The sequence below is a fragment of the Daucus carota genome, chromosome 5 (assembly GCF_001625215.2).
Source record: "Daucus carota subsp. sativus chromosome 5, DH1 v3.0, whole genome shotgun sequence".
Taxonomy (NCBI): domain Eukaryota; kingdom Viridiplantae; phylum Streptophyta; class Magnoliopsida; order Apiales; family Apiaceae; genus Daucus; species Daucus carota.
The window spans coordinates 33,517,773-33,542,176 of NC_030385.2; the positions used below are offsets into that span (position 1 = coordinate 33,517,773).

Here is a 24,404-nt window from a genome sequence, read left to right on the forward strand (position 1 = left end):
GCGACGGGATAAGATGAAGAATTCAAGTGGGGAAAAGAAAGTGAAAAACATATCCATAAAATAGGTCGGGATATTATATGAAACAGAACAGCTTGTCAAGTATATCAGTATGTTCATACTCTGCAATCCTATTGCCTATATATCTTAGTCCTCAAGCTTTGAATAACCGATACATGTATTTAAGTTCAGCTTTTATTAGCTTAATTAGATATGAAATTGCATTGATGCTTTTTGTCAACTTTCATCTCGGACTATTAATATAGAAGCCCTCAATGTTAGACTATAATTTGGAATGATACAACATGATAAAGATTCATATATTCACTTGGTACAAAACTTGAGAGGGCCTCACCTAAAAGCAGCTATTGTTCTTCATAGCATAACTTGAAACTGAAGAATGTCTTACTAGTGTTAACCCTTGATCTATCTCTATGCCAAAATCTGGATCTAAACGGGTCCCTCAATATGTCTTCTTCCTAATAGTTGGCCTTCTCATTTCTTTCTTGGCACTTGCCATGGATCCTGATAATGATGCTCCTATTGTGCCTTGATATAGATCCTTTAATCTTCAAACAGTGGAATTATATATCAGTAATTTGCTGAATTTTATGAGATTAGAATGGGAAATTAACATTCCATCTACCTTGGCATGCCGAGAAGAAGACCAATCAACGAGACTCCTACAATTAGTGGATATACAGGAGCTGGAGTCAATTCCTGCAGGGCCAGAAGATAATTTCATTAAAGGATCTATGTGAACAATATCACACCTTGGACGATTAAAACACACAAGAGACCGGTATGATCTAATTAACGCCATTGTCCTTGACAAAAATAATTACAATATTTTCCCAAAATAGATACTTCATAACTATTATCAGTAGAGCAGAAAGGGTATAACCAACCTGTTTGTGGTGCTCCTCTACCAGAGTATAATTCAGGGGGCCCACATGAATCTGGGTATGTTTCTCTAAGTCGACCTCAATAACTTCTGTTTTAAATCTGTGGATGTTTGGAGGGAGTACAGATCGAAGCTGTAAAAGATACTTGCCTTTTGGCAAATCTTTTACCTGGAAGAAGTTGGATAAAGGTAATGGTAAGGTGGATTCAACCTTGGATGGGTCATTTGCTGATCTGATTTCCACCCTGAGATGCTCCCGTAACTCTTTAATTCTATTTCCTTCTATGTGACCACTGATGATTGTCATGTGTGGTTGTTCGAACACCAAAAAATTCAAATCCTTGATATCCCCTACTCCAATCTACAAAACATATGCAAAATAACCCTATTCAATGACAAACAGTAGATTGTAACATAAAGACCAAAAAAATGTATTTACCCACAAACTTGAATTGTTAGGAGCAAAAAAGTAACTTCACAAAAATTAATATACTGCAACAAGGGGGGTAGCTAAAGAGTCAATCATCTCGCACTGTATATGATAACAATAGAGAGAGTTGTACATGGCTACACGCCCACTAGAAAGATAATCTTACTCAAAATACTTCAAGCGCTTTTAGTAAGAGCTGGAAATTGAGCTGGAAATATGGATGCAAAACCCCTACCCAAAACAATTATTTTAATTTGATCTAAAAATGGACTTGGTTTGGTTTTGAATCACATATTTCTATTAAGTATGGATCTCAGAGTGATAAGTGATAACCATATTCACAAATGAACCTGTTATCAGCAACATAGTGTCTAAACAAGTCTTAACCCTCTTTCATTTCTATTATCTCTTTAAGCTGCTCCATACACAGCCGGTGCAGGAATCCAACAACTCTCTGGTAATCTCATATACATATATTAAAATATTGGTTTATAGTAGACCCCCATATAATTTGGTTGATGAATATATAGAATGCATGACGTGCGACATGTGTCAATGGGTGTCTATATACTCTTCATGTCTCTAACTTTGTTTATAAATTTCCAGCACCCTTGAAAAATAGAGTAGTTCAATAAAAAATTATATTTTTTACCTACTTAGATTAAAAATTTAAATACTAAAGTACAATATTAATTATACTCACGCAGTTATAACAAATATATAATATATATTCAAGTGTACAAATGACTCACCTCCGCAACAACAGAATCAGGAGATGCGCGTTCAATTTGATTATCAAGGTCACCCTTTTTCCCAACTTTAATTACATAGACTGTATTGGGTAGGAGACCTCTAAGGCGATAACTTCCTGATGAATCTGTCAGGGTCTCCTCATAATAGCCTTTTGATTCTGACCGGGCTTCAACTAAAACACCTTCTTTGGGCTGCCCAGATAACAGAGTAACAGAACCCATCACACTGTCACAGAGGTTCCACAATCTTTAAGTTCTCATTTTAGGTGTTAGATACAAATTATTGTTCACAAAGCGGCGTAGAAGTTGACTTCCATTGCAACTTTATGAAAAAAATAGTGAAGAGAAGTACCACAAAGAAATAATTACTAGGGAAAGATGGGCATACCTGTAAGCAACACGAGTAGCCTGGAAAACTACTTTCTGAGACTCCCCAGAACCAAGTTCAATTGCCTGTGCTGCAGGCGAGAAAGCATACTCCTAAAGATAAAGAATTATACAAACAATCAAATAACATATGGAGAATTTACGAAACAATTATAAGTGTATAACTATTAACTACAACAGTAAAAATCCCCCCCACCCCACCCCCCCCACCTGATATAGTTGCATACCTTAAGCAAAGGTCTGAGATAAAAGCTCCCGGGAAATAAGTTATCAAAGAGGAAAGTACCACCAGCACCAGCCACTGAATTGTTTCTATAACCATCTTCACCACTTAATGATAATAGAACGGAAGGAAAAAGTTCATTGGGATTTTCTTCTGAATATATATGTACCGAAATCTGACTGAGCTTCTGACAGGAAAATGAATAAGGTCCGACTGCCTTTACATGATAGCCAGGCTGCAAAGACAACAATGAAATGTAAGATTATATAATACATGAAAACTTCATTGCGCAAGTATTGAGAAGATAAAGCACGGCACAGGCATAAGCATATATATAAGACTTCACAGTATTTTTGTAAGAAAGCCTGCACCGTTCCAAAAATGAATTATGGATATTGAGTTAATCTGCCATTTACTTTTTTCCTATGCCCTTCTTTCCACCACTCCAAAGAGTCGGGGAGAGAATAAAAAATCCTTATGCAATGTAAATAATCATACTATCAATAACAATAGAAAATCTAGTAATTCAATATAATCGCAAATCATAAATTAGGGTGGTCTATTAAAATCAAATACTAGACAAACCTTCGAAGCTTCAACATTGTAAGTAATGTCATCATATAGGGGTCCACCAACAAAAACACCATCTCCTCCTGTGGTGGTTTCAAGTACTACTTCAGCTGGCTTCATTGGAGCATTTTCTTTATTTGCTCCAGCAATAATTCTGATGTATACATCAGAAAGGGGAGGAGAGACTGATCCTTCAATGTACAACCCCAGACGACCCAAAAATAAGGGAATGGCAGCTTGGCAACCATCTTGTGATACTGCGACCTAATTGAAAAGGTGAAGATGTCATACAAAATAATAATGCCAGGTGAAATCTGACTTTGAACTAAAACTTTCATCACGCTTACTTTATGTTGTCTAGGATAAAATAAGATTTTCCTTTCACCATTATCTCTGCAACATATATAGGCCAGGTTAAGATAATATAGTTAAATTGCATCAATTGCATGGAAAAAGGATAAAGGGAATAGAAATAGCAAGACAATTGCAGTTCACAACAAGCTACAAGCATATGAAAGACCGAGGTAGAGTTGACAAACATCCTCATTTTAATCCAACAATATAAGCTTTCAGAATCATACCAATTCAACTCGTGACAATTTGTTCCAGTAACCAATTACTTGTAATTTAGAAATCCCCTATAGGCTATAAGACACGGATAAGAACTAGGTTGGACTTTTCAATCAAATAACCAAAAAGTTCTAGGGATACCAACTGAAGATAACAATGACTTTTCAATAAGATACAACTGGAAATCTGGAATGAGGTGCATAATACATTAAGAACCTAGGAAGCAAGGAGGGGCAGTGGCAGCGTGGCAGGCATAATTAATATATATATATATATATATATATATATATATATATATATATATATATATATATATATATATATATATATATATATATATATATATATATATATATATATATATATATATATATAGGGGAGGGTTCTGGTACAAACTTACAAATTTACAAACTTTTTTCGTTCAACAAATATATAACTTGAGTTCAACATTTTTTTAAGATATTTTGTTGAACATCGATTAAAATTGTGTTGGAGAAGTACATAAACTAATTTTTCGATGTAAGAACTAAGTTAAACGTATTATATTAACCAATATTTCTCTTTCTAGAACCTACCCGAACCCCAGAGGTCTAGTTTAAGCATCTCCATAAATATATTCAACACAATGATAATTAATGTTCTACACCCAACGTTGAACCCCAGTTACAAATGTGTTGAATGCACAATTTATTTGTACGTTATTTTTAAAATTGTGATGTTTTTTCAATAATTTTCAACATAAATACTGTCTATAACTAAGGATTAACAGGTTGAGAGAACCAAAAAAATTCAAAAATAAGTTTGTAAGTTTGTAACTTAAAAAAGTTTTTATTTGATCCTATCCTATATATATATATATATATATATATATATATATATATATATATATATATATATAGGGTCACGCTCAAGACAGAACCAATGCTTAAAATAGAACCATAGAACCACTAAGGTTCTACTGCGAAACCCCATATTTTACATAGATTTTCAGGATCTAAATCTAAATACATGTTTTTATTGCATCGTTGTGTGTGTTTAGAAGTGATTTCAAAATATAATACATAAATAAGACATTTTTTTCATGTGCTGCAGAACCCTAACTAATACTAGAAATAAGGTAAGGGTTCTATGGGTTCTCTGCCTAATGGTTCTCTCTTGAACATGACCCATATATATTCTATGACATTTTATGTCGGTGAGCTATGATGCGCAACAAAATACAGACAAGCACTGTAAGCAACTTCAAGTACCTATAAGATCTCCCAATATGAGGAAAGTAAATTCACTCATTAGGCGTTATTACAATCACTAGTACTCTCTATACCGCTTGCTTAATTATCAGTTTTAAAAAAATGGGACTACAGAGTGAACTTTCTTGAAATGACCCATATGTTGGCTACATGGCATTGTGTATTGAACTTTAAATGGTCTAAATAGTGATATATGAACTGGAAGCTCAAATAATCTCTGTCCTCATCAAGACCCCCACTGTTCCTAGGTTCTTCCTATACAGCAGAAACTCTGCTCCCAACTGTTTCTCAGTTAAGCACTTTTCCCATAATTTCCCTTCAGGCCGTGGCTCCCTCTGTCCCTCATTTCTTTACATAACTAGGCAAATTTGCTGATACATTCTTACAAGTGTCCAAGTAGTGTCAGTCTCTTAAAACCTCAACAGAACCTTTAGGTAAGTGCATGTGCCTTCAACAAAAAGGCATTAATATAATTTCAAATAGGTCATGCTCTAATGAGGCGACAAGGTATATATTATCTCAACCACATCCATATATAAGCTTTTGACAGGTTTGAATCCAAGAAGCTAAAATAATTACACGTGCTTCATTTTATAAGAAATATGGTTTTCAAGGCAAAAGATGAAAGACTGTTCCCAGTAACAAAATTGTAAACAGACTGAAGGAAAAAGTAAGATTTTAACATGGACAACAATACCAAATTCTATATGTATTGCAACAGAAAACAACTAAGCTATGTACCTTGCATCCCGAGGAACAAATGTAAGCTTCTCGCCAGGATTAGCCCATAATGAATATTCGAAGATAGACGCGTCGGATTGACCATTCCTAGCACCTACAAATCTGGCACTAGTACCCTCAACAAATAAACCCTCACTGTTTAGAATGTCTACTAAAATTGTGTCAGCGCTCGTGTCTAAACCATCGAGGGAGCTTGATTCAATAGATATTTGACCTTTCAGAAGATATTTTTCTCCTTTTAGACTCACAGGCTATAGAGACAACAAAAACAGCTAGTTAAGTAGGAATTCCAAATGAATTACGATGTTATCAGAGGAAATTAATGTATACCAAGAGTCATACCGAAGGATTAGATGTATCAATTTTCACGGGTGAGCTACCAAAGAAAATACACGAGTTTACAAAGTGAAGTTCATGTACTCCAGGAGTTCCTACACAAATTTTTTGTGAACCCTTCTGCAATTTATCAGACAACAGCAAAAAATGAAAGAAAAACGATCAGTTTTGTACACGAAAGCAGTGTTTATATTTATTTTTTTTATTTGCTAAATGTTTATATTTAAGGTGTCACGTAAAATTTGAATTATATAAAAAAAATTACAGAAGAGCGCAACCTCAATTTTCAAGTTCACGTGAGAGCCATCTGGCTGAGTGAAGTACGCATCTACCGCATGAGTGGAGACAACATTGACCCAGTAACCCTTTTGAACAAATGAAATCCCATTAACATCCTCTGTCCCAACATCCACATCAAAAAAATTTTGATCCCAGCACCAGTTATCTTCTGACAATCCTGGAAACTGGCGCTTGACCTAAAAATGGAAGCAGTGGTTCAAAAATGAGATTAATGAAAATAATAAATTCAGGAGTCACAATATTATGAAGAACTACTCCCACGAAATTCTAAGGCTGTATTGACAAAATAACAAAAGGCAGGCATGCTGTTACCCATAAGTGTTCATGCTTCAGCATAAGAGATAAATTTATCTAATTAAAAAAATTCAGTAATACGCAGGAAAAAGTAAAATAAAAGTGCAAAACTCAAGCACAATACCTCAAGTCTGTATTTCCCTGGTAGGATGTTAGGAAACAGAAATTCACTACTCTGATCAGTCAAACTAACTGTCTTTCTCTCTTTTTTACTGCTCCCACCCAATCTTACAAGGGTAACATAAACAGAAGAGCCACAATTTTCCAGGCACATGACTGAACCAATAACATTTACTTGTGCCTGATTCATTCCAAAAATAGATTCTGTTAGTAATGTAAAACCTGAATGATTGAATGCAGTCCACAGTGACTACCTGGCCAACAGCACATACATTCTATTCAATATCTGGAAATTATTTAAAGAAGAATATGAAGCGAGACAATGATTCACATAATAACATTCTCAAATTTAGTTATGGTGTTCCTCCATATTACTAGGTGAGCAACAAAAGACATTTTTTTAAGGAAAAAAAAAAGTAGACAATTTAGGAGGCAGGGTAAGGTAGAATAGATTAGTCTGAGGCTCTGAGCAGCCTTTGCAACTACCTGATGGAATCTGACATTTAGTAAAGGCCTGTTGACATTGACATCAACATAAGGAGGCAAGAGCAAGAGCTCTGGAGAACTCTCAGGCTTGGCTGCAAAAGATGACAAGCGGTACTCACCCGGCAGAACCTGAAAACCACTCGAGAAGAAATAAAATTTATCAATTTGAAAAATTCGCCTCCAACCTAACAGTGTGGTTCTTGGAAACTGTTATATTTCTTAGGAGGATAAAGTATAACAGAAGTATAGACATAGAAAAAATAAAATTAGAAAACTACCAACTAGACATGTATCAACATACCTCAAAGCAAAAATTGCCATTATTATCAGTTTGTTTTACTTGAGGCTTAACATTCTCTGGTCCATGAGTTAAAGCAACCTGATACACATGCATAATCGATACATATAAGAATATAACACAAGGTTTATGCACAAGATGGCAAATATGTAAAATATAATAGCACGTTATCAAATGGAACTTTCATGCCTAGCACAGAAATTAAAATAATAAATAGAACGAGAGAAGATATTCTTACCAAATATATTTTATGACAAAATATATAAATAAGATGAGTCCCAATACCTACCTCAAAATTATTGAATACCAAAAATTTCTAGGAATGTAATAAACATGTTTACAAATTGCATAATTGCATGTGCGTATTAAATTACAAGTCATGTGCCTTCTAACAGATGCTTGTAAAGGGTAGCATGCAGAATATATTGATGTAAACAATTCATTACAAAAGAAACTTGTAATCACCTTCGCTTTATACCCAGGAGAGACCGTCTCTACTAGGCCACAGACATCATAGGAGATTGCTTTAATATCATCAACCAAAGCCATGTTTGGCAAAACCTAACCAACAAATAAATATGCCAAACAGATGAATATAAATGTTTTCGAGTCAGTGAGAGATAGAGGGAGTGGTAATAACTAATACACCATTGGGGGTCTATGTAATAATTGCAATAAAAAGAAGGGATTCCATTAACTAAATGTCACATAAACGCTAAAATTTATAAAATGACTTAATAAGCTATTTAAACTTCAGTGTTTTCACACTTTCAACACCCGTAACTATCTACATTAAAATATATAATCCTCCAAATTTTTGAACAAAAATGGTTTATAACTTCAGAAATACCATTATTTTGTTGACTTCTATGTGTGGTACTTTAACGTTTGGGTAATGAAATAGTATGATACATACATACATACATACATACATACATATACATACATATATATATATATATATATATATAGGGTCGCGCTCAAGAGAGAATCAGTCCTTAAAATAGAACCATGGAACCACTAAGGTTCTGCTGCAGAACCTTAAATTTTAACTAGATTTTAAATACATGCTTTTTGCATCGTTGTGTGTATTCAAAATTAATTTTAAAATATAATACATAAACACGACACTTTTTGCATGTACAGTTCTGCTGCAGAACCCTATTAATACTAGAAGGTTCTAAGGGTTCTTAGGCTAATGGTTCTAAGAGGAACATGACCCCATGTGTGTGTGTGTGTGTGTGTGTGTGTGAGAGAGAGAGAGAGAGACTTAGAAATTAGAATACAAGGGTACCACTCATAAGCCAAAATTGCAAAATGGCGCCACTTGAAAAGGCCAAAATCAGAATGGTACCAATGAGTATTTCCCTAAAAAGTATTGAATTGTTTTCATAGACTACATCCTCAAGAAACTCTTGAGCACAATTGGCAAGCACTTTTCAGGTTTTGAATGTTTTTATGGGTCCCTCTCTTAAAGAACACTCTTCAGGACATCCACACTTTTTAAGGATAATTTTTTTGTAAAACATCCTAACAAGAAGATATAGAGTACAAATAAGCCTTTGGTCAAACTATTGAGAAAATTTAACCATTTTATGGTGCCCCAAATATACAATGTAACAAGTATTACAATCCTTTTACCATGAAATCATGCAGTTTGTCAAACTTGTAATGCTCTTTCTTTGCTTCTATTGTATAACGTTTAGATGTCACCTGGAAAAAAAATAGAAAAACTGTTGAGTCCACAGTAAATTCCACAAGCTAAGACTGTAAAAGTCACATAACCCTGGTACCAATTTACACGATGATACTTGGGTTCATAACATGCATGTAGCAAATGTGCAAATAGCAAATCTCCATGGGTAAAAACTAGTATATCATGTCCGGATACAAAGGCACTAGCACATGTAGGTACATAAGGATATGATGGTTCAAATTGAAAGTTCAAATAGATAAATGAGCAGCTGCAAATCAGTTATATATAATTTCTTTGTTCCCACTCAACATAGGTGCCCGGTGTTCCTTTTTTCAATGGCCAACATAACAATAGATTTAACTTACCCTCGTAACAACATATATCCCTAGCACGATTTCACGTAAAATACACTGCTAGAATGAATGACTTGTATCAAGAGATACAGATAGTCAGTTTTACAAATACCAGTAGCTTCAGAAGAAAAAGAACCTTTACTGAATTCAACAGCCAATGAAGTGGAAACAATCTGATATGTCAGACAAAAAATAATATAACTTGATAAAAGGATAACAAGAGAACTTTCTTTATATTAGTTACAGGCTTGTATGCCATGCAAAATATTCTTGGTAGGCATCAAAACCGTGCAAAGTATCTAATATTCAGATTCTTATAAAAATAAAAGAAAGTTGCGTATCAAAATTACATGCGAGTATAGCAATACCAACTCAAGTATGAGTATGAATTGAGTAGCAAAAGTCAATTTGATGTACAACATTTTAAAATTAATTCGATATTTCGAGACAATGTCGAAAAGCACTTCATGTAAAAATCTCGCTCGTGGAATAACATTACCTGGTCAAGCTTGTAAAATCCTTCTTTATCGGTAATAGACTTTTCTTGGCCATCTACTATAATCTTTACACCATCCACTCCCTTGTTATTTCCATCGACTACACGACCACCAACAGAAAATCCAGTAACCTGCAGGCCCAAAAAAATCCAAAATCAAATCATAAACTACTATGGCAGGCTAATGTAATACCAGAAGTCATCAAAGATTCAGATTTTAAGCTGTAAAGTTAGCATCAACAAAGTCATGACTCAATAGTAAACCACTTGAACCCTTCAAAAAGACCTACCTTAATGAATCTTTCTTGATGTATACCTTTAGGTACTTGGAATGCAAAAATATTGCAGTATCTCGGGGGCTTAAAAGATGCATTTATATCCATAATTACGGTTTGGATTTAGGCTATGTTTGTTTCAACTTTCAATTAATAGTTAATACATAATATGTGCTCTTTTTCTATACCAAGGTTTAGTCCATCAGTTATACCATGGAATCATTTTTGTTCTTTTTCCATAGAGCTAATAGTACCTAGGCATAGAGTGGGATTATATGGTTACCTTCTAACGAACGTGGAAGGTAAAGAGTAAAGAAAAATAGTCCATGGAGTTAATTCAATGGATCAACTTAAGAAAGTGGAAAAATCAAATCTGTGAATGGAAGAGGAAGATCAACAAATACTGTATGGGTTGTACATTATGTGTTGCACCAGATACAAGTTCAAACAATTATGATGTGAAGTTGCACCACAGAAGTCCACGGCTCAAGTAGTTGAGTCACTGTGGAAAATATGCATGTTGAAGAAAGCATGAACCAATAGAAATGTTTTACACATTACATAGCAAGACAAAACAATAATGCCAAGTATCCATGATCCATCATATAAGAAATGTACAGTGTACCTGAAATTTTTGAGGGACGGTTGCATGCTCATGCTGAACTGACACAAACAAGAATGGAGGTGAAACATCAAACACTGTATTCTCTCCCTTGTAGTATGGAATCAGCTTGTATAACCCTGCAGATATGACACAAGTTCTGTAATAATAGACTAATATATTATATAGTAGAGTTCAAAACTAGCATTAATTTTTCAAATACAACATGACAATACAGATGCCAGTAAAATTCATGTCCTTACACACAAGACACAACAATTAATAGGTAAAATACATACAAAATCATAGGTTAATGAAAATTAGCATCTTGGTTGAGTACATGATAATCCAAATATGTATTCAGCATAAGTAAGCAGAAGATAAAACAAAGACAGACCACACCAGAACAACTTATTGGCAGTCACCAGTCACCAAGCTCACTTTCTCGGTCAAACATTAGGTTAAGGTAAAGTCTACTAACTGGAACTATGAATGAAAATTGGGTATAAATAATATGATAATGCTCCTGTAATAATAAAAACAAATTCGAAGTAAATGATGCACATTCAATTTGTAGACCTGATTCATAAATTTCAAACTAAAGAATTTATCATTGTGGTATACGCTAGGAAGCACGGACTCTTCGCTTTGGCTGCCGTATGCAAGTCCGACTCAGCTGAGTGTATACTGGACTCGCCAGGTGGAGAGTTGGGGCGCAAATGGGGTTGGACTCGGCCCCGACTTGGGGCAGACACGTTTGAGACTCGGCCCAAGTAAGAAAAGCCCAATCCAAGTAAGAAAAAGCCCAGCACAATGTCTTTGTAACCTTATTTTAACATCAACTGCCTATATATACACATCTTTTATATATTCATACAAATCTCATCATCTCTGCCTCTGTACCTTATTTTTAGGAGTGAAACTTTCAGTACTTGTAATGGATATGACTTATTAATGAAAATGTTAAATTTTGTACTTATCCAAAATTTATCATAAACATATATATTTATTTATTTATTTGCCAGATCCCGCATCCAAGACTCTACGCCGTTTGGCGAATCCCCTAGTCCTGTGTCGCCTTATTCGAGTCCGTGCTTCCTAGGGTATATGTCCCAAGGGTCACGATGAAGAAGACACCTAAATGCACATAATTAAAATAGATTTGCAAGGAAGTAGCCATTTTTTAAAGGAAAAAAAATGACATAAAAAACACAGTTAATTGCGGAAGCCACATATGTGCAAGCGCGTTACCGCAGGGGATAGATTTGAATTTAAACACTCCATCAGCATCAGATATAGCATGACAGAGAGCTTTGCTCTCGCCTGGAGGATCACCAAAACCCTGAGGACAATTTACCTCCAAGACATCATCTGAATATAAATATATATGAACACCCAATAAAGGATTTCCCTGCATAAGAAAGGTTGGTAAATATGCATTAGCTTAATTTTAAAAGGATGTCAGTTTTATTATTAGAATAATAATGACAAAAACTTAAATTATCCTCTGCCCTTTTAAAAACCTGGTCCATGATATAAAAACTTAGTTAAACAAAAATGAAGTGGGAATTTACAAGCAATCTCAATACAGATCTTTTCTTAATGCTATTTAAAATATTTAACGGATCCAACATTCAGAACCTGTCCGTGAATGCACAAATAACTGATAAACTAGAAATAATACAACTACATAGTAAACATGACAGTCTTGAAACAAAAAGATAAAAAATACCAACTTATTTAGAATGTGAAAAACTCGTACATATTATTTCAAATTTTACAATGAAGTATACTAAATAGATCATTTCTAGGTTGTCAGAATAGAAAAGTGTATTTCCTATTTGTTTATTGGCAAATAAACTAATTTTCAATCTTTTAAATATATATTAACTTTGATTCTGAGACTTTAATTATAATTATAAAACTTATTTTACATATTAAAAAAAAATCAACCTTAACTACCATACCAGCCTACCATCCACCCCCTGCCGCCCTTCATCCAAACAAGTTATGGGTTCAACCCAACCCAACCCAACCCAGCCCTCCCCTTCCTTAACCTCAGCGGCTCAGCCCCCTATCCAAACATACTATACGAGAGACTCCAATGCTAAGCTAAAATGACTATAGCAATTGCTATGAATTGAAGTGGTGATTACGCAAACTTAGTTCTATACTATAGCTATGCATCTCCCTTTCCCTCTCTCTCTCTCTTAACATACGCATATAATTATATTTATGAGAGGTCTCTTATTGATAACTACTTAGTATAAACCTTAGGAAGGATTGGTTCCTTTTTATACTAGCAAGAAGAACTGGTTGTTTAGCATAGGAAGTGAATGGTACAAGCTGCATTTATTGTCTATTAGTTAAAAGAAAGATTATAGCTTGGCACAGTATAGATATTAGCACTTTAATAAGTAGATCATAAATAATAATCTTGTGGACAATGGGGCGGAAGAGTAAGAAAAGATTATCACCTGCGCAACAACCAGTCCATGAATATCATAGCCAGGGACATAAAAAATGTCATCAATTACAGCGTTTCCAAAGCCCAGTTCCACCTATGATAGATGTCAATTTCACAGTATTAGAACATTGAATGTTGTAGCAATGTAGGATCCCTTAAAGAATAAGATATCCGGAAAAAGGCAGTAACTAAAAAAAGAGAATTTTGTGGATAGTAATCACACCTCTGTGGAACCTTTGACTTCAATGGGCAAATCATTATGTGCAGCACGTACATTGTAATTCCCTATATTCCAGAATTTTATTTAGAATAACCAGGCCTTTGTAGTGCTACTAATAATTAAGGAATCCTACTATACTGAAAACTCCTACAGTGAAAATTATTACTTGAGAAAACTATATGTAAAATATAAAACAAAACATAAAAATAAAACAAATTTCAACTTAATCAATCAAAGATTTATTAATCTCAATTCTTTCTGCCCATGCATTTACACATAGTAAATAGTAGATGGCTTGAATATGAAAACATTTAATGAATGGTGTGCTCGAGCTCGAAAAAATAATCTGAGTTTGGTACAAGCTGCTTGAGCTTGGTTGGTTTTGATATAGATGATAATCCGCTTGGAAAGTTGATAACAACCAGAATCATCCATAATTTGACAGTGAGTGTTCATGAAACAAAAGGATAAAAAAAAACAATTTATACTGTTTCAATTTCTCAAAATAGAGTTGAAATCATTTTATTTCTCCTATATTAAAATGGGATAACTTCTTGTGATGTAAATGCAAAGATAAAGGGATGTAAGACACGAATTTCAAACAATTTATACTGTTTCAATTTCTAAAAATAGAGTTGAAATCATTCTATTTCTCCTATATTAAAATGGGATAACTTCTTGTGATGTAAATGCAAAGATAGGGATGTAAGACACGAATTTCAAACAAGAAATTTATGTAATAAAACAGTAAGAAGATATACTTGGGTGGGTTGACTGCAAAAAAATTCCGCTAACCTAGGGTTTCCAAACTAAAGATGGGAAAAAGATGATAGATCGCAAATCACAACCCATAGTTAAGAGAGGACGATTCTCAATAATCAGCATAATTCAGTATATCTGAATGCAATAGAATATTAAATATCCTTCTACAAAAGTAGAACCCTAAACTAATACTAATAGAAGGCAAACTAAGGTAATTAATATATATCTTGTAATAACAATCCACTACCAAAGTCGGATAATAGAAACAATTCATTTTAGTACTCTACTCCCATAACCTAATATAACCTCCTAATTAACTTATCTATGATTGAACTCTATGATAAATACAATGAAATGAGTCTCGAATAGTAACATAAGTTACGGGTTAATTATCAAATTGGGCACTCACTTCACACTGATATATCATCTGGGGCACTCTCGAATTTTAGATCTCATTTGAAACACTGTTTTCAGAAATTGTATCAGTCTTAAAAATAAAATGTTAAATTCAAAAATAAATCGACAGTTTAAGAAGTGTTACTCATTGGGCTTTAACACGGTAGGCTATAGAGATTATGTAGGTACAATTAATTGAATTTCCGCATCCAAAAAATGGATAAAATTGATGGTGGAAGAGATGGGTTATGAAGAACCCTAATAATACATATATAGCCATTTTTTGAACGCAGAAATTCAATTAATCGTACCTACATATTCTCTATAGCCTACTGTGTTAAATCCCCATGAGTAACGCATCTCAAACTGTCGATTTGTTTTTGAATTTAACTTTTTACTTTTAAGACTGATACAATTTCTGAAAACAGTGTTTCAAATGAGACCGAAAATTCGAGAGTGCCCCGGATGATATATTGATGTGAAGTGAGTGCCCAATTTGATAATTAACCCCATAAGTTACATAACATAGTTACAACTTACACATGTAGGCAATATGGGAAAGCAGCACCTTCAATGGAAAGTTGCTACATAACTCAAATGTTGGGTTGGAGAATACACTGACATTGTTATTTGAATTTTGGGTGTTCATGAATACCATGTCTTCAGATCATGAGTCAACTATCCTATTCCATGCAATGATGATTTAGTATATCACATATCATGCTGATACAAAAGGTAGAGTATGAAGAAATTTTTGTTAAGGAAGAATGAAGTTAAATAAAGATGGATCTGCTGATACAAATAACGAGAACATGTATATAACTATATACACATATACATTACGGTGAATCGACTACAAGAGCAGAGCTACTAGTCATTGGATAAAATAATAATCTTCAAGTCAATTGGTTAATATCTATACAATACTCCATTAGTTACATAAAAGAGTGGACAATTTTGAAATTTGATACTCAACTGTCCAACCTTCTTGAAAACTAACTATTTATACGAACCTCTTTAAAGTATTATGTATTTTATAAACAGATAAATGACTGAATGAGTTTCCCATGCAAGTAAACCATAATGCATATTTACATAAGCTTTAGTAAAGAGAAAAACAATCTCCAAACCTGGAATAATATTTGAAAAGGAGTAACTTCCATCAGTGGATGTCAAAACAGATGAAGCAACAGCACCCGAGGGATGATGCAAAAGCTCAACTGTTACACTTGATGGACCACCAGTTTTGTGCGAGCAGCTCTCTCCACCAACAGCTCCAACAACTCTACCTGATACAGTGAACCTGGAAAGGAATAACTTAGAAGTGGAAACATATATTCTATTATAACATAGCAGAAATATTGTTATAATTGCAAACGAAACAAGACTACATGGCAGTCATAGTAAGACAGACCCTGTGAATTGAAAATTTATATCTTCATTGGCGTTGCAACCATTGTGGTCAACAACAACAGGGACCTACAAAAATTAGTACATGTCAGATAACATACTATGATAAGGGAATTTACAACATATAGCTCTTTCAGAAAGGACAAGAACTATTTAATTAATAACAAAAACAAACTATGGGACTTACTTGAATAGGATCCCATGACCACCCTTGAGGTCCCTTTATTTTAATCACAAAGGAGCCCTGTAGTGGAAGATTTTTACATTAGAACCACTCGTTCATACTATAGGTATGCTACACAAATATAAAGATAGCCTTGTTAATGTATATAAGTTTACATATTCTATGACATAAGAGCAAGTCAAACAGTGTCATAGTTCAAGCCCTAAATATAATTATAAAAAATAATGTCCTAGTAGTTTAGGACATATATTATTAACTTCAACTCCAACAATGTGCCTTATTCTCAATACTTGTTTAATATTTTATCATTAAAGATTCTCTTTTATCATTAAAGCATAATATAAAGTAGAGAGAGGATGAGAGTACTGATAAGAATTTATTATAAAATATAGAATAGGGCAAGGAGAGAGGTGCCTCAAAAATAGGGCTTGAAGAGGTTGTCCTAGTGATATAAGGCATCACTAGGACATTGTTGGATCAACTTTTTTCATCAAATGCCCTAAATTATAACTTAGGACATGATATAAGGCATCTCTTGGACTTGCTCTTACAGGCTGCAAAGGCCATTAGGTCTTGGATTCATCCACAACTCACTACAAACTAAATTTAAGCAATGAAGATATAGCCAATAGGCTATGAAGAGGAAGCCACTTCTTCAAACTCAAGTTTCCCTATGTCATTATATCAGTTCCATCAAAAAACATAATAATTAAAGTAATTGATTCCTAAATTTTAACTTGCACTGGCTTCAAACCCTAGCAGTTCAACCACTTTGTTTACATTAACTTAATCCGTAAGGCCCAAAAAAATTGAGTGTATGTGATCGTCAATTCATTAGGAATCAAGGTTGAGCATACATGTATATTTGACTAATCATCAATCCAGTTTTTGAGGTACCGGGACCAGGTGAACTCAAAGCCAATCCTAGTATATAGAATATTCAATTTCGGCAAGAGTTATATTCAAACTTTTCCCCTTCTCAGTATTTGGCACTGAATTGCTTTACATATTCCAATCTCACTAAAACACCAAGCATCTAGCCAGATATTTCTTATGCAGGTACATAAATTCGCTTCATCCCAAGATAAAGTTTTATTCATAACGAAAAATGAATATACACTTTAATGTGAAACAAGATAAGACAAAATTTATTGAAATAATTTGAAATTTTGAACTGCATTCCTTTCCAAGAATATGAACCCTGTCAATAAATAAGGGATGTACTGTGCACATGTACATACAATTCTACTAAGCAAGAACCAAAGTAATTAACCTGAAAAATTAAGTTCATATTTCCCTGCTAAATTGAGTATTTTAAGTTTGTGCAGACCAACACACCAAAGGTACAACTTGAGCAGAAAATGCATAATACACAGCGAAATACCTTGTCGTAAACCGGAATGAAGTAGTAGCCATTTGGAGCACACTGTGTTCTATCCTTCATCAATCCATCAACAGTCCGAAGCTCAACCTGCAGAGTGTTAAATTCCAATTTTTAGCTCACATATGTTAATATTGCATATAAGCATTGGTGTTCAACTGGCAATAAGAACTCAGCTAAAATCGATTACAGTAGTAGATAATTACTTGCAACATACAAAGATAATTAGTTTGTTATACAAGTAGCACTTGCCATCGACATAAAACTAGTTTCAAGCCGATACAGAGGTTAACATGAAGGGCGCTTCATTCCAATGCATGATAGCTAAATTATGAATTTATAACAAGCCTAAGAAAACAAAAGAAGGAATGTACCAACTCTCAAGCTGTGACTAAAAATTATAACTCATACTAACAATTTTGAAATTATAAACACGCAACTTACCACCCAATTAACTAACAATAATCATCTACAGAAACATTCACAGACTTAATAAAACAATACATGATTGTACAGATTATACTGTTTGCTAGAGTAAAATGCATCATCCAACCTGTCCTATAGGGTCAACTATGACATCAAATCATCAATACCAAATAACCAAAGCACGAAACTCCAAAAGCTCATCCCAATCACGCAAAATACAACAAAAGCACGAAGAAATCAGAACCAATACCGTGATATGTGAGTAATCCAATTTCGCATCAGTTGCCTTCCGTGACTTAATCAAAGCCGAACTCGCCTAGCACCAAATTTAATTAGCAATAATCAAATGTAAGACAAAAAATTAGCCGCCGCAACAAACTTAAAAACGAAACTGATTCGATAATCGAAACTTAATCTGGCTAAATTAGATAATTAGACAAGTAAATAAAACTAACACACACGGAAACAGATATTCACCTCGACGAATCCGCCGCAACCTAGAATAGAATCAGCAATCGCAGGAATGATTGGATTGAGAGAGATGAATATGCAAGCGATGAGGAGCAGATGATGCAGAATCGTCATGTTAAATAACAGTGATCTGCTAGCTAAACAGATCTGAAAGGAGTGAAAAAGTTCAACTCCGCATCAATGTGTGTAAGCAAGTGTGTTTGTGTTTGTGTGTGTGTGTGTGTATAAGATTACAATAATGTAGATTTGTAGTGCAGACTGCACTCTGCAGTGTGTCAAGTATTTTACCAATCAAATTAGAGATTTTTTTTTCTCAGAGAGGGTTTATGGCATCACCTAGGTTTTTACGACCAATTGGGGTCGTTTATTCGCTGCCAAATTTCTTTTCAAATATTTTTTATATTTTATTTTATTCATGCCTCGCTTCTATATATTTAAAGGAAAAAATGATAAATATTGGCCCTATTTGAATCATCTGATTTATTTTTTTGATAATTAGCCGATTAACATAGTGTAAGCATGTAATTTGACAAATAATTTCACATCAAATTGTTAATTCTATCTGTTAATCAAAACAATTAATTAAATTTAATCCGTTTACGGTTAATCGCTTAGTGCTAATTATCAAATAGGACAGTAATATTTTAAAATATAGCTTACGAAAGTTTTGCTTGTAAAATTTTGACAAAAATAGACGAGTTGATATATTGTTTTAACATGATATCTGGTCATGCACATATTCAAATCACACGTTTAAGAATTCAATAGAATCGAGTATCTAATCACATATCCATCACAAGACTTGTTTCTTCTTAATATAAAAAATTTTATATAAAAATACAAATAAAGAATATATTTGTAAATAAATACATTACAATGAAATTAATTGATAATTGATAATAAAATGAAAGTTTTATAGTTTTGCGAATGACAAAAGCTCAAAAAAAAAGTGTAGTTTTACATATTTTTTGAATTGATTTTTTATACAAGATTATATTAATTATTTAGTTAAATATATATATATATATATATATATACGCACGTGTATTGTTTTATAAGATATATGTTAGGAATCAAAAAATTTTGATGATAACATAAATATTTTGTAAAATGTCGTACTTGGAATCTTTATCAAATTTCAGTTGTAATTGTTGTATTTCTTATCATTGGGAATTATCAACGGATGGGTAGAATAGGATGGCTAATTGTAAATATCCAATGCCATGTAATTTTATCTAAGTGAAGGATATTCAACTGATGAGATGTAACTATTCAACTGATGAAGACTGGATCATGTTTCAACTGATGAAAACCAAGCATTCAACTGAAGACAAAGTATTCAACTGATGATGCTGAGGAATTCAACTAATGAGACTGGAACAGCATTCAACTGATGAAGTCTGTAATTCGTTCAACTGATGTGACTAGCACAACATTCAACTGATGAAGTCAAGAGCAGTTGAAAGTAACCAGAACTTTCAACTGATGAAGCAAAGAGCAGTTGAAAGTGACAAGAGCTTAAGTCTGACAAATCACGTGGATCGAATTACACTAAAACAGACATGGAAGCCTAATTAGGAAAATAAAGAAGAAGCAGAAACATTCTTATCTCATGCAATGCAATCTGGATCAAATCAAGATGATGGTCAAAGATGAAGACATCTCAGAAAGCATGCATAAGACAAAGATGTGCAGCATTGTTTTTAGATTAGAGTGCAATTTGTATTCTAGTTAAAAAGCTTTGTAAAACTTGGAGTATATAACCAAGTTAGTAGCATCAGTTGAACTTGTTCGAAATACTTGAGAGAAAATCTGAGAGTTAGAATTTGTTCAAGTGATGAACCAGCAGCTGTGCGAATTGTAATCAATACACAGATTCTTCTATATAAAATCTCACGGGTGGATCATTCAATCCACCCGTATTTTTAATACTTGGTGTTTTCTGTTTATTGTTTTAAAGTGTTTGTTCTTGAATCTTTTATTTTTGTAAAAGATTGTATTCAACCCCTCCCCTTTTACAATCTTTCTTATAGTTGGTGTAAAATAACAATATAATTGTAACATCCCGACTTTTCGGAATATTAAAACTAAATCCAAAACTAAATTACAACGAATTTATTAATCTAAAATTCTATTACAAAGATGACTATTACAAAGGCGCAGCTAAAATCTATAAATCCACGTGTCAAACTTATCCGAAATCTCATATCATCGAACTCCAATTCCAATGCACATCAACTCGCTTTTAAATCAAACCTGAAAAACTGTAAAAGGGGATGAGCTACACAGCTCAGCAAGTAACAATTTGACCAACAATTAATCTCGAAATTAGTGGGTGTTTTTATAAAACATTGTTCCTCAAAACAATAATAATTTTAAAAACACTTGTAAAAGCAAATCCAACCCACAGTTTATATTTTAAAAGCAAACATAATTTAAAACAGATCAGAAACAAAAATCTTATCAATACCACAGTCTTGCTCTACGGTCACACTTTCCCAGTGACCGGGATCTTATTCTTATTCTTCTGCCACACTTACCCAGTGACCGGAATCTAAAGTTCAATAATCACGCGCCCTTAGCAGGTATCTAAAATTGCACACTTGTGCGCCTACTAAGGGTATCTAAGGCTAGTTCCGGAACTATAGCGTAAATTACGAACGGGTTCGAAACGTAGAGACTGGGTCTTCAAAGATTCTCATATCTTATATCTTATAAGCTTCGAAACAAAATTCTTATATCTTATAACAAAAATCTGAAATTGACAAAATCAAAATATCTTTTCGAAAATAAAAGTAAGTCAAAAAGTACTTACCTCAAAGCCGACACTTAAAATCCGAAATTAATAACACGAACAAAGCCTATACATTTAATTAATAAACAAAACATAATTAACTTATAGTACATCTTAAACAATAAAGAGCAAGTCACGTAACAAGTCTTAACAAAATCAAACTTTAACAAATAATAACAATTAACACATTTTCATTTATCGAATAAGATAAATAACATGCATGCTGTTACAAATCTCAATATTAACCAAAGATAACTTCTGAATATGAGAAAATAGTCAACTGTAGAATTAAAGTACATTCAACAAGAATTCCAAAATGACCAGATTCATAATAAACGGACAGATAACGAATTAGTTATGAATTTTAGAAGTTCAAGTAACAGAGCAGAATTTTACTCAGGAGCAGTTTACATTCAAAGCAGATTTTCATAAAGCAAACAAACTGATATCAATTAGACTATAACTAAACACTTAAAGAGCATTCTCCGAGGTTTCAGAATTGGTAAAGATCACAATTTTATGACAAATAACGAGGGAAATACAAATTTTTAAACACGGAACAACTCAGCAGAAAGGTATAAACAGCCCTGAATCTTTGTAAGTCAGTTTAGACAATTAGATAAATTTAAACAACAAATGGGTATGACTGATAACGAAATAATATATCTCAAGCTTTTCAGATTGGTATCATGAGTAAATTTTTGACATACGATCAATTTATAGCGAATTTTTGAACATGGGAAAAAATTTCGCGACTAAGAACAGAAGGGTAACAAAGAATGTGATTTTTAGCATAGATACACTGCTAATTTCGAAATAAGTCCTGAGACAAAAGTTGTAGATAACGAAAGGAGCTTTTCAGAATGTCCAGAATCAACAAAATCCGATCAATTTTCAATTTACTACGATTTTTACAACCCAACTGATTCACAGAAATTGCTATGTACGAATTTCAGCATAAACAAATAGGCAAACAAGATATATTCACATCAAATACACATGACAAGAAACAAGAAATCAATATCTCAAATCAACATATACTTGCAAAGATTGAAGAGAAAAGAAAACATACCCGTCCACGTAAAGTACTATACGATTTATTTGAATTCTGGAGGGATTCTTATATAGCACATAAAACCAAATTGCAAATAGTAATTTCCAAACTTTGGGTCACAATTTTCTCCACCTCATAAACCAATTTCCAAATATAAGGTTTTCTCAAAAAGATTTCAATTTTCGAAAATAATTCCACACTTCTTTCCATCAATAAAGAATCTTCTCTACTTTATTATTCAAAATAACTAACACGAAAATAAATTCTAGAAACTTCCAACTAATACTAAAATTTAAATATATAAATACAAACAATCTAAATCTAATATCTAACTCATAATAACAATACTAATTAAATAGAAATATTTAAATAAATAAATAAAATCACAGGATTTTACAATAATACATTTACAAGTTGCTATAAAATAGAATTATTACATAATTCGTTAGGCTTATCGAGTAACTCATACTGATTCTATGACATAAAAGCAAAATTTTTATACCAATTGTATAATAATTTTTTTAAAGTAACAAGTTGTATAATAGTTATATAACCGTTGACGAAACCATGCATACAAATTTAAAACGTATAAAAAAGCACGTAAATATAATAATTCAATATCCACTATATAAAAAGGCTTTCCATTGTGCTACCAAGTCGTAATGACCTCATTAAATCATACCAACTTTCTGCTTCGTAGACAATGTTTTATTTTTAATAAAATATAAATAAATAAATATCTATTAAAAATAAAATAACCATTGTCCCAATTAACCGACATGGACCATAATCAATTCAGTGTCATGTATCGAACTTCATCCATCGCCCACAAAGACTTTTTCTCATCACTATCATAGTTTCATCTTTCATCTATAATCGTCATCTCCACTTTTTCTCAAACTTGCCCTTCATACGATCCAATCCCATGTCCCAAGGTCAAAAGTTTTGTCACCCGTCCAAATACTATCCGAAAAATCACAAGTCGTGTTTTACTTACTGGCTACTGCACTATTCGTTGTCAAAAATCTTGTCAAAACATATTTTTTTTCCTGCAAAATAAATTATCTCAAGAATAAAAATAATGCTTTCATGATCACACAGATAAATTCATGATCATAGATAAAAAAACTTTGATCCATGAGATAATTTTGATAGCGTGAAGTTGTCATAATATCATGCACGGATGTTGACCTCAACAATTTTATCGATCGGGAAGATCAATGCCTTATGTGAACTTATAGTTTTAGTGTTAAAGTATTTTGTGAACAAATTTGAACAGGTGATTATTTGTTAGGCCGTAAATTAATTCGTGCCATCATGTATCTCAATTTATATCTTACTTAAGAATATAATGTGTGTCTCTTATCTATTTTAAGTGGCCGTCATCTAGATAAAATTTAAATCTATATAAAATATGACACTGAATCCGACCACTAATATACTTGCCAGGTCTCATATTATTTTTTACGGAACAAACTACATAGCCAAATATTATATGTGATTTTGTAGTTTTAAATTTTCACAAAATATTCTACCGTTATAATGGATCAACTATCATACTATATACTTTATACATCATATAATTTAGTTTTAAATTTATAATTATTATATTTATTTTAGAATGAGTGATAATCAGTAATATATATAGTTCAAATTAGGAAAATATTATATCTAATGGTAAACGGATATATTGGACTCGTAATCGGTGAATCATAAACTATACTTAATAAAAAACATGTATTAATCTTTTATGAGCTCTA

General features: G+C 33.0%; 1 protein-coding gene across 1 annotated transcript; it reads right to left on the minus strand.

The window, feature by feature from the left end:
* Window positions 1-174: 174 nt before the first annotated feature.
* Window positions 175-19,110, minus strand: LOC108222957 (uncharacterized). Its single transcript, XM_064092820.1, has 27 exons — window positions 18,803-19,110; window positions 18,576-18,641; window positions 17,903-17,989; window positions 16,522-16,578; window positions 16,339-16,403; window positions 16,055-16,227; window positions 13,770-13,831; window positions 13,557-13,640; window positions 12,331-12,490; window positions 11,104-11,219; window positions 10,207-10,335; window positions 9,300-9,371; window positions 8,124-8,219; window positions 7,662-7,739; window positions 7,361-7,489; window positions 6,879-7,055; window positions 6,439-6,636; window positions 6,167-6,280; window positions 5,825-6,075; window positions 3,611-3,656; window positions 3,279-3,527; window positions 2,698-2,928; window positions 2,472-2,563; window positions 2,084-2,309; window positions 906-1,262; window positions 644-717; window positions 175-566 (listed from the first exon to the last, which is right to left on the minus strand). The coding sequence occupies exons 1-27, from the start codon at window positions 18,908-18,910 to the stop codon at window positions 461-463; spliced, it is 3,603 nt and encodes a 1,200-aa protein (XP_063948890.1). The 5' UTR covers window positions 18,911-19,110; the 3' UTR covers window positions 175-460.
* Window positions 19,111-24,404: the final 5,294 nt, after the last annotated feature.

What these genes read in the sequence shown, in the direction of transcription:
- LOC108222957 (XM_064092820.1), bottom strand. Translation starts at nt 18,910, where the DNA reads ATGACGATTCTGCATCATCTGCTCCTCATCGCTTGCATATTCATCTCT. An exon ending in ACAATGTTGAAGCTTCGAAG is followed by an intron (nt 2,929 to 3,278) that starts GTTTGTCTAGTA and finishes TTGTCTTTGCAG; the next exon opens with CCTGGCTATCATGTAAAGGC. An exon ending in CTTCTTCTCGGCATGCCAAG is followed by an intron (nt 567 to 643) that starts GTAGATGGAATG and finishes CACTGTTTGAAG; the next exon opens with ATTAAAGGATCTATATCAAG.